At 37.8% G+C, this 12,171-nt stretch overlaps 1 protein-coding gene across 5 annotated transcripts in view; it reads left to right on the top strand.

The window, feature by feature from the left end:
- Positions 1-12,171, top strand: part of LOC123746806 (sodium-dependent neutral amino acid transporter B(0)AT3) — a 182,255-nt gene that overhangs the window by 133,728 nt on the left and 36,356 nt on the right. For all 5 annotated transcript variants that reach the window (XR_011226068.1, XM_045728566.2, XM_045728565.2 and 2 more), the window contains exons 2-6: positions 805-1,037; positions 1,641-1,880; positions 2,583-2,693; positions 7,249-7,490; positions 10,440-10,620. Coding sequence is in view for 4 of the 5 variants with exons in the window: in XM_045728566.2 (XP_045584522.1) it covers positions 805-1,037; positions 1,641-1,880; positions 2,583-2,693; positions 7,249-7,490; positions 10,440-10,620 (1,007 nt within the window). In the remaining variant the exon portion in view is untranslated. The remainder of the gene's footprint in view (positions 1-804; positions 1,038-1,640; positions 1,881-2,582; positions 2,694-7,248; positions 7,491-10,439; positions 10,621-12,171) is intronic.

Here is a 12,171-nt window from a genome sequence, read left to right as displayed (position 1 = left end):
GGGTCCCTCGATTGTTTCAAGCATGGGTTGGACAAGTATATGAGTGGGATTGGGTGGTTATAGAATAGGAGCTGCCTCGTATGGGCCAATAGGCCTTCTGCAGTTACCTTTGTTCTTATGTTCTTATGTTCTTATGGGTTGGACATGTATATGAGTGGGATTGGGTGGTTATAAATAGGAGCTGCCTCGTATGGGCCAACAGGCCTTCTGCAGTTGCCTTTGTTCTTATGTTCTTAAATCAAGAGGATGGGTCTGAACCATAAGAACATAAGAACAAAGGTAACTGCAGAAGGCCTATTGGCCCATACGAGGCAGCTCCTATTCTATAACCACCCAATCCCACTCATATACTTGTCCAACCCGTGCTTGAAACAATCGAGGGACCCCACCTCCACAATGTTACGCGGCAATTGGTTCCACAAATCAACAACCCTGTTACTGAACCAGTATTTACCCAAGTCTTTCCTAAATCTAAACTTATCCAATTTATACCCATTGTTTCGTGTTCTGTCCTGTGTTGATACTTTTAATACCCTATTAATATCCCCCCGGTTATGTCCATTCATCCACTTGTAAACCTCTATCATGTCACCCCTAGGTCTATCATGTCACCCCTATAATTACTCCGGAAAAGTTAGGTGAAGCTAACCTCCAAACATCTGGCCTCCAACTTTTGACTGATAAACATACAAAAACAAACATTTTCTCTTATAAATACAGTATAGATAGATGTATATGTGTATGTAAAATGTGCATAGGTGATATGTTTATTGCAATAATTAATGTTAGAATATAATTTTTCAGGTGCATTCCTCATCCCTTACCTGATCATGATGGTACTGGAAGGGGCTCCACTCTTCCTGCTGGAATTGGGCATCGGCCAGAGATTACGGCAGGGTTCTTTAGGAGTATGGAACCTCATCTCTCCATGGTGGGGTGGTCTTGGTGTGGCCTCCACCATTGTGTCCTACCTAGTGGGACTCTATTATAATGTCATCATCGCTTGGTGTTTCTATTATCTTTTTAATTCATTTAGAGTAAGTATTTCACAGGTTAAATTTATATATATATATATATATATATATATATATATATATATATATATATATATATATATATATATATATATATATATATATATATATATATATTCAGTGAGGCTTTTCTTACCATACAATTTTTTGGGGGTTATATATAATCATTATCTTCATTATATCAAGTTAATATTAAGCATGTTACAGCCTTTGCAAATAATAATTTGAAAACATAAATGAAATAAGTTACTGTATATGCATACAAATTAATTATACAGGGTGGCCCAAAAGTTAATTGCCCATAATACATTTATTAGCACAATCAAATTAATTTTCATCTATTGATTTATAATAAATACTGTGGTGGAAGCTAATTCTAAATTAAGTTAAATTCTTTCAAATATATTATGCATTCATGTATTAACCCTTAAATGGCTCGCCTAATTAAAAGTCTGCATCATCGTGTACATGAAAGATATAATTAAAAACATAAAAAATGCTGTAGCTTTTGGTGATTTGAGCACAGGAGGTGATCGCAGATAATAATTGGAGCCATTTAAAGGTTAATGCAGTTTAATGAAAATACTAAAAAGTACTATTTTGCAGTCACCGTTGCCATTTGGAGTGTGTCCAAATGAAACGATAGAACATCTTAACATCACACTACCGGTAGAGGAATGCGAACTTTCCAGTGAGACCGCATACTTCTGGTACAGACAGACCATTGATGCTTCCCCCTCCATTAGTGAGACTGGTGGCATCAAATGGTGGATGGCCATGTGTTTGACCTTCTCGTGGCTTCTTGTGTGGCTGTGCATCATGAAGGGTATCCAGTCATCAGGCAAGGTGAGGCTCGTGACTTGTAATCTGGCAAAATTAGGCTTGTGACTTGTGATCTGGCATACTTAGGCTAGTGCTTTGTGATCTATCAAGGTGAGCTCCTGCCTCGCCTTAACATATCACAAACCCAGTAGCCTAAATTTGTCTAAAGTACCTATCCTCCTGCATGCCTTTCAAACATGAACCATGTTGAATCATCTGTGATTTTTTATCTGGGGAACTAGATTATACATGGAGAGGGTTCTAGGAGTTGTTCTACAATCCAAGAATCTTAATATCTAACAATACTATGATATTTAGGAAAAATACCATGATTGTTAGATCATACTATAGTATTTCAAAAAAATATTATGATCCAACAATCATAGTAATTTGTAAGTAAACTTTCTTGAAAAGTTTGTCCCTTGACTTTATATGCTACTTTACCTTTGGTATAAATAATGAACATAAAATTGTTAACTAATGTTATTAATTTTGGCAGCAAAGCAATTCAAATTAAAGTAGGTACGGTACTCTGTAAAAACTCGCACAACACGTGATTTACCACATGAACGTTTAATTGAAGTTGTGATCTCATTTTGGTAGCATAAATGTTGAAGTTTTTAATTTGAGTGCAGTGGGAATTTTGTTTCCGTGCAGTGCATGCATACGACTTCAATAGTGTAATGTGGATATTTTGCCCATTTTGACATAATATTTTCTCAACAGGTGGTCTACTTCACTGCCATTTTCCCCTACTGTATATTAATCATCTTTTTTGGCCGAGCTGTCACGTTAAAAGGAGCTGGGGAAGGACTGAAGCACATGTTCACACCAGATGTAAGTGCTATTTACATTTGTAGTTTAATATTTATTGGCTTCCTAATTGTATACAGTATTGATAAATAATTTGACAAACAAAGTTCTTGAAAATTTTATCACTTACAGTATTCACAAATACATAGTGGTAGATGATAGGTTTGGGCTTCATACTTAGAGAGTGTAAGCAAAAATACATTGGAAACTGCAAATATTTATATTTATGATAAAATGAATATAGGAGATGGGACACCATACCTTGCTGTACCTTGGTAGGACCAAGGAACTTCCCACATGGGGTGGGACCTGGATAAGGCAATGCATGATGTGGGACCAGGACCTGTTGCTCCAAGCAACAGTCTGTTGGTCCAAGCTCTCACAAGTCAAGCCTGGTCTCTGGGCTAGGTTTGGGAAGTAGAAGAACTCTCAGAACCTTATCCAGGTACAATCCAGGTTCTGAGGATGGTCTGTCTAATTACCCAAAGCTATCCAAAGCCACTCAAAGCTTCCTGGCATTACTTTAGTAATGAATAAATATGATATATTTACTTATTATAATGTTGGTGCTGAATGTAGAACATGGAAAAAAATACTTTTTCTCTGAAAAAGTATCAAAGTAACAGAAAGTATTATGTTATGTTTGGGTAGGTACAGGAGGCTGATATGCCAGCAACTTAATATCATGCCATGATATGCCAGCAATATTAATGTTGCTCTTTAGGCAACAATGTGTCTTGGATAATTCGCTCCACAACATTGTCACTTGGACCATCAACTTTCTTTGGCGTCACCAGCAGCTTATTTTCGTCTTAATTTCGTTATGAAATGATACTTTTTCAGAGTAAAAATATGTTTTTCCTTGTTCTTCATTCAGCACCAACATTATAATGAGTAAATATATCATATTTATTCATTACTAACATAATGCCAGGAAACTTTCGGTGGCTTTGAGTGGCTTTGGGTAACTGGGTAATTAGACGGACCCTCTGAGGATCAACATTCCCTTGGCCCAATCTCGGTTCAGTGCTTCCTGTGATTAGCTTTATTCTTGGACCCACAAATTGGTAACACATGCCTAGGAATTTTGACGAGGGGGATAATGGTAGGCTGTTTGAAAAGGAGTGGGGGCCCAGGATGAGGGGATGTGAGGGATGGGACCAAGAAGATTGGGATATAATGAGTAGGATGAGGGAACACAAGGAGTAGACCCAGGATTAGTGGAAACAAGGTGTAAGACCAGGATCAGTGGATACAAGATGTAAGACTAGGATCAGGTGACACAGGGGTGTGACCAGGATAAGGCAATACATGATGTGGGACCAGGATAAGGCAATACATGGGGTGGGACCAGGATTAGGCAATACATGGGGTGGGACCAGGATTAGACAATACATGGGGTGGGACTAGGATAAGGTAAGACACCCACACACAGAGACATGAATGACATACTTGTCTCTGCATGACAGAGACATTAAGACATGCAACTACACCAGTATAATCAGTGCTATCAATTTATATTATAGGTATTATGTTGAACTGAAATTATGCTACAACGTACCTATTATTACTTTTACTTTCATCAGTCGGTTTCAGAACCTGCCTGAAATGCTTTGTGTGTGTTAGTGGCTTTGCAAGAATGTTACGCTCAAACACCAATATTATATATTCTCAACCCAATGTACCTTCTTGAATATAAGTAAATAAATAAATGATACAAGAGATAGGATTAGTATTAAGGGACTTAAGGAATGGAGCTGTAACAAGGGGACAAAACATTTGAATGAGTTTGAGGAGATAAAAGGTGAAATTGTATCGATATGATGGTAGTGAGTGATTGGGAAAGATACTCTTTGAGAGAGAATATAGGCAAGCTCCATATCCAAATTTATAATATGGCACACATACATATTCATTTGTGACACGGGGTATCAGGCACACGTGCACAGTAAGACAGATTGACCAAAGAGCCAGAGCTCAACCCCCACAAGCACAACTAGGTAAGTACAGATCCATGCCTTTTCTATAAATTCATTAAAAGCAAGCTGCATGTAAAGGATAAAATCCAGAGTTTGAGAATGAGGAACAGATTCACAGAGTATGAAAAAGGAATGTGTGAAACACTGAATGAACAGTTCCATAGTATGTTTGTGCAAAATGAGGTTTTCAGAGACTTGGACACAGTGCCAATTCCAGAGAACACCATAAAATACAAAGTGGTATCTCAAGATGAAGTGAAACATTACTCAAGGGGCTAGAAAGAAATAAAGTCGTTGGACCAGATGGAGTTTTACCTTTGGTGCTATGAGAATATGCAACTGAGCTGAGCATTCCATTCCAATTGATATTCCAGACATCCTTGTGCACAAGAATCTTAGCAGATACAGTATATGGAAACGGCAAACATAGTTCCAATCTACAAAATTGGTAGCAGAGAAGACCCGCAAAATTATAGACCTGTATCCTTAACAAGCGTGGTAGTCAAAACCAAATGGGTAGAATGCCTGGAGAGTAATGACATACATAATAACACACACAGTATGGTTTTCGAACAGGAAGATCACGTGTAACAAATCTACTTAGATTTTACAATAGAGCCACTGATATTCTACAGGAAAGACATGGTTGGGTTGACTGTGTCTAACTGGACCTAAAAAAATGTTTTTGAAAGAGTCCCACTCATGTCCCAGTTTTGGAAACCAGAACATGCTGAAGCGGTGACAAGAAGAATTATGACATGGATGAAGAATTTTCTAACAGACAGGAAGATGTGGGCGGTAATCAGAGGCAATGTATCTGACTGGAGGAGTGTTACTAGAGGAATACCATAGGGTTCAGTTCTTGCTTGCACCAGTAAGGTTCATCATCTATATAAATGATCTGCAAGCAGGAATACAGAATTATTTGAACATGTTTGCTGATGATGCTAAGCTACTAGGGAAGATAAGAGACCTAGATTATTGTCATGACCTTCAAATTGATCTAGATAAAATTAGTGCTTGGAGTGCCATATGATAAATGGAATTCAATGTGAATAAATGCCACGTTATGGAATGTGGAGTCTGAGAAAAAAGACCACACACACAGTCTACAAATTATGTGGAAAGGAATTAAAGAAATCTAACAAAGAAAAAGATCTAGGAGTAGTTTTGGATAGTAAACTGTCACAAGAGGAACACACAAAGAACATTGTACAAGGTGCATATGCATCGCTTTCCAACTTCAGAATTGCTTTTAATTACATGGATGGTGAAATACTAAAGAAACTGTTCATGACTTTTGTGAGACTAAAATTGGAATATGCAGCAGTTGTATGCTGCCCTTATCTCAAGAAGCAAACTGGAGATGGCATGCTACAAAATGCCTTCCAGAACTAAAAAAACAAATGTTACAAAGAGAGGCATTAAATATACCAAAGCTAGAAGATAGAAGAAAAAGAGGCAATATGATCACCACTTACAAAATAATAGCAGGAATTGACCGAATTGATAGAGGAATTCCTGAAACCAACCTCTTCAGAAACAAGAGGAAACAGATTCAAGCGAAGGAAACAAAGGTGCTGAAAAAATAATAGAAAGTTTGGAACAAGTTTAGTGAGGTTGGTGGAGGCAAAAACCATCAGTAGTTTCATAGTGTTGTACTGGGAAGATGGGACACCATGAGCGTAACTCTCATCCTGTAACTACACTTGGATAAACTATCCTGTATCCTTGGATAAACATCCTGTAACTACACTTGGTAAACTACACTTGTCTAACAGACAGGAAGATGTGGGCAGCAATCAGAGGCACTCTATCTGGACATCTGGTATCAGTAGTTTCAAAGCGTTATATGACAGAGTGCTGGGAAGACGGGACACCACAAGCGTAGCTCTCATCCTGTAACTACACTTAGGTAATTACACACACACTTGCAAATTTTGAGCTGAACTCAGTGCAACTATTAGCTAGCCAAAACAAAGAGTTAGGCAAGGCTATGCCAAGAGAAACCTGATTGGCAACTCAAATAAAGATTAATAAAGGATTGGAAAAGTGTAAATTGGAAAAGTATCAAGAGGAAATGAAAGAAACATGTACAAGTTGTGAAAGAGAAAAAACAATTGAAGTATGTTTGGAAGTCAAAAACAGAAACTAGTAGCAAGAAACCAAAATAAGGCAAACAATTAGGAAACAACTGATTTCCAGCAATAAATTTGTACATAACTCATGTGATAGAAGTACTTGCCAAGATAGAAGCCGCCAAAAAAACATTAGAAAGTACACTTTTGCAAACAGCACAGTAGATGGTTGGAACAAACTAATTGAGAAGCTATACCAAAATCCTGAGTAGTTTCAGTCATATGACAAAGAGTACTGGAAAGATGGGACACCATAAGCATAGCTCTCATCCTGTAACTACACTTAGTTAATTACACTTAGGTAATTAAAAAACTATTTTAGTTAAAATACTGTATATAATAATAAAAAAATTATAATACACCTAGTAATACTTTTAGTATTTAAAATCTTATTATTTCAATAATATCTCAGTATTGATTATTTGTGTGTTTTGCTAATGTAGTTCATTGTTGACTGCACAGATGAGTAAGCTTCTTAACCCGACTGTCTGGATGGATGCAGCGTGTCAGGTCTTCTACTCTCTTGGGCTGGCCTTTGGTTCCCTCATTGCTTTTGCATCTTACAATCCCATGAAGAACAATTGCAAACGTGATGCCGTGTTTATGTGCATCATCACAGTATTCACAGCAACTTTTGCCACCATAGATATCTTCGCTGTGCTTGGCTTCAAAGCTGTGGCCAACTATGAGAAATGTGTGGAACAGTAAGTTGCATGATATACATTCTTTGTAGTTTTCTTTTTTCTTATAATTGTATAACAGTTATTGTCATCTATGCTTTCATATCTAATTTTAGAGGATAGCTTATAAGGTGCTGTTGAGGTAGGTGCAAAGTAGTCATTTAGTAAATATGATTTGCATGCATTATTTTAAAAAGTACTTTATTATACCACTCTGAGGAATGTACATTATTAGCTACTGGAAAAGACTAATATGTTATGAAAATAGTAATGCTGTAGTGCCACTTATTTGCTTTATATATAGGGTAATGTCACATGTCTCCATACACGGGTAACAAGAAACCTATAGCACCTTTCACCAGTACATAAAATAAACCATAAAAATGTCAGAAAGTCTTCAGATATACTCAGAAAACAAATTGAAACATGAAATTTCAAATTTTTCTTCTTAAAAGGGGAAGTTTCTCTTTCCCTTTCAGAGCGAGAGAGATCTCTGAATTAGAAGGAATACAGAGAACATATACGGCACTCATATTTACAGTAAAACATCTAAATTATTGGGACCATCTCAAAGCTCTCAAAATTTTCTCTTTGGAGAGGAGAGGAGATAGGTACCAAATAATATATACATGGAAGATACTTGAAGGCCAAGTCCCAAATGTGCATAGTAGAATAACAACATACTGGAGTGAAAGATACAGAAGGAAATGTAGAATAGAACCAGTGAAGAGTAGAGGTGCCATAGGCACAATCAGAGAGCACTGAACATCAGAGGTCCACAGCTGTTCAGCACCCTCCCAGCTAACATTAGAAATATTGCTGGAACAAAGGTGGATGTATTCAAGAGGCAATTAGATAAGTTCTTGCAAGAAGTGCTGGACCAACCAGGCTGTAGTGGATATGTGGGCCTGCAGGCTGCTCCAAGCAACAGCCTGTTGACCAAGTTATCATAAGTTGAGCCTGGCCTCATGCTGGGCTCGGGGACTAGAAGAACTCCCAGAACCCTCTCCAGGTAAGTGTCAGTTCCCTAAGCAGTTAAAGTGCCTGCAACAGGGACATACAAATGTGCTGTGCAGGATTATTCATTGTCTCTCCTCACCTGGATATGGGCATGTAGCGAGCATTGGTTCACACAGAATTTGTAGATGTAGCTGCTAGCACACAAATGGTTTCAAATGAGGATGACAGTTTGATTTATGGGAGAAGGGTTCACAGATACTGCCATGTGTATTAACATAACAATTTATTACACATTAAATTCTATGTTCATGGTTTGGGGGGTTTCTCTATTAACCTGTGAAGTACCAGTATCATATACAAAACTTATCAAACATAGTGACACGCAAGTTCCAATGAATCTTAGCCTTCTTGTGAGGCACCTTGTCTTGACATATTTTGGATGAATCACTTCACTATACTGCAGCCTAATACTGCTGTAATTACAATGGACTACAGCTGTTCCAGCCAGAATACTCGGCCATTAGTTTGCTTGCATAATTATTTACGCTTGGTATAGGTACATATGTGGTGTAATTTACAAAGACAAGTATATTACACTCACTGGCACTCATGAAAACCATTTCTTAATGCTGGACATAATAAGGTTGAATCTGGAATATTCTCCAGTCTCCAAAATTCAGTTTCCACGCTTGCAGGTGCTGGCAGGCAAATCAGGCTGGGCTATGCCTCAGAGACAAGGCATGGATGTGAGACAGTGTCTCTCCATACACTCTTTCCACATTTTTTCCTGACTATCTCCATGTCAGAAAGGCAGGCATATAAGTTAAATTAAGTTAAGTGGGGTCTTCATGCAATGAAATGACATTTCTTTGCAATGTGGGATTATGCAAATACAGTACTGTATATGTGCTGTAATGATAATATATATATATATGTATTATATATAATATGCATATATTATATGTACACATGCATATATATAATATGCATGTGTGAGTAATTTCATAATTACAATTACCTAAGTGTAGTTACAGGCCTAGAGCAATGCTCATGGTTTTGGCCTCCACCACCTCTGCACTTAACTTATTCCAACTGTTTACCATTCTGTTTTTAAAAACTGAAATTTCTAATTTTTTCAGCAACTTTGTTTCATTACTTTGAATCTGTGACCTTTTTTCTCCTTGGGTAATAAACTTCAGGGTGCCACAAAACAAGCATGTCCCTCAGAAATACATCGTTGAATGTAATGAAACACCCCTTTTGGGGCGAGTCCCAGTGGCTCCGTGATTTACTCCCTCCTTTCCAGGTTCGTTAGTTGGTGTGTGTAATCTTCATATCTGCTCTAGAACTGGCTTGAAAGGCTGGGGAAGACCTGGACCCGGATTCACAAAGGAGTTACACAAGTACTTATGAACCTGTTCATCTTTTCTCAATCTTTAGCAGCTTTGTTTATAATTATTAAACAGTTAATGAGCTCCAAAGCACCAGGAGGCTGTTTATAACAACAATAACAACAGTTGATTAGGAAGTTTTCATGCTTGTAAACTGTTTAATAAATGTAACCAAAGGCGTCAAAGATTGAGGAAAGATGTACACGTTCGTAAGTACTTGAGTAACTGCTTCGTGAATCCGGGTCCTGGAAGTCTGGGCTTCCATCGCTACTAATGGGACGTTAAGAGATTTAGCTGGATAGTCTCCAGTGCTCCCTAGTACAAGTATAGTCTCTGTACCAAATTTTAAACATTTCCTGTGGTACCAGTACCTTGAATGTTGTTTTGTCGGATTATATGATCATCTTCCCCATAGACGGCAGAATTTTATCTTAGGGGCTAACCGAGTAAGTCTGCTAAGAAACATATTTTCCATATTCACTTATAAGCCTATTCTTTTATGCTTGAATGTAAACTTATGATTCCTCCTATATTAATTCATTTATATTTCTAGGATTCAGAATGCAGAATCATAATTTACAGTAGATAGAAGAAATTAAAGTGATTCTTCATATATTTTCAGTAATATCCTGAAGTTGCAGAGCATCAATCATATTCTAGAAGCACGTACTACAGATGTCAACGTTACAATTGATAACTATGAGGAAGTCTGGCCAGTTATATTTCCCAGAATCAAGGAGTTTTATGAAAATGAAACACACAAACATATCAAGACATGTAGTGTTGCTGATGAACTCAATCAGGTATAGCTGTGGTGACATTTTCCGTGCATGATTTTGTCCTTAAATTTAGAATAATTATTAGATATCCACATTTTAAGATAATTATTTAGTATCCCAATTTTGAAATGTTAAGGTTTTCACTGTCTCGGGAAAGTCTTAAAGCTAATGCAAGTATACCAGTCACTACAGATTGTGTGTTAGCTTTGAGACTTGCCTAAAATTATGTGCCTGTTATTGACTTTGCAAGACTACAATTTTCACCAAAATGTTTGACAAATCACCAAAATTTGTACTTATATAACTCATTGTATATGCTTGCATTAACAGTATATATATAGAAAAATAAATACAAAAATACAGGTGCATAAATAAAACAATGTGATTCTGGTAGCATTTACCCACATTAGCTGCCTTACTGCAGCATAACACTACAATTATAGCCACTTTTAATGTGTGTGGGTTATATCTGGGTCTCTGTGTGTCAACCTGCTGCATCCATCATCACTGCATGCTCCAGGGAGTTGAAAGACTGACATTTTGGGAACATCAGTTATTGGAATGATGTTGAGTATTGTTCCATCCTGATTATGTGGCTTGTAAATGGCTGGAAAGTCATAGCAATTCAGTGGGCAGGAAGGAAGGGTGGATTGGGCTACTCTGTGTTGCTCACCTTTGTTACATGCAAATGGCCAATGGTGGATTTCATTCATTCCTATGGACATTAAACCATCTTTGGATGGGCACTATAAAGCTTCCAGGTCCTTCCGAATATTAATGGAGTTACATTATTGATGTGTATAAATGGAGATGAAAGGGGATATTAATAGGGGAATAGGCCTACTGCAGTTCATCTAATAGAGGCAATTGATGTTCTGGTTAACATAGATTGGAAGTAAATAGGAGATTTAAAATAGACCAGGGATAACATTATTGTACATTAGGTTTCAGGGCCACTGTTGTAACGCAAAACACACGACTCATAGACTGGCTTTTTAATCTCCTTGAGCGAAATGCTAAGACCTGGAGACGAGCAATCAATCGCTGGGATGATGGAAAACAGGTATGACTACGAGGGGCCTTTTAATCCCCTTGAGCAAAATTTTCATGGACTATAAGGCAATCACCCGCTGGGGTGACGGAAAACAGGTATGACTACGAGGGACCCCACACCATTGTAACGAAAAACAGGTATGACTACGAGTCATACCTGTTTTTCGTTACAATGATGTGGGGTCCCTTGTAGTCATACCTGTGATTTGCTTTTTTCGGCGGTCCCTCTATTTCTCGGGTGTTTTTCGAAGCGATAGGCTACGGTCCCTCTTTGTCTCAGGTGATTTCGTTAGCCCAGCGAGGGATTGCTTCTACGCCCTGAAATTTTCACTCGAGGGGATTAAACGGTCCTTCTATGTCTCAAGTGATTTTCATTACCTCGGCGAGGGATTGCTTCTACTCCCTGAAATTTTCGCTCAAGGGGATTAAAAGGTCCCTCTATGGCCCAGTCCGTTTTAGTTACCCCAACGAGTGATTGCTCGTCTCCAGGTCTTAGCATTTCGCTCAAGGGGATTAAAAAGC

The sequence above is a fragment of the Procambarus clarkii genome, chromosome 93 (assembly GCF_040958095.1).
Source record: "Procambarus clarkii isolate CNS0578487 chromosome 93, FALCON_Pclarkii_2.0, whole genome shotgun sequence".
NCBI classification, from domain to species: Eukaryota; Metazoa; Arthropoda; class Malacostraca; order Decapoda; family Cambaridae; genus Procambarus; species Procambarus clarkii.
This window is presented reverse-complemented; position numbering and strand designations above follow the sequence as displayed.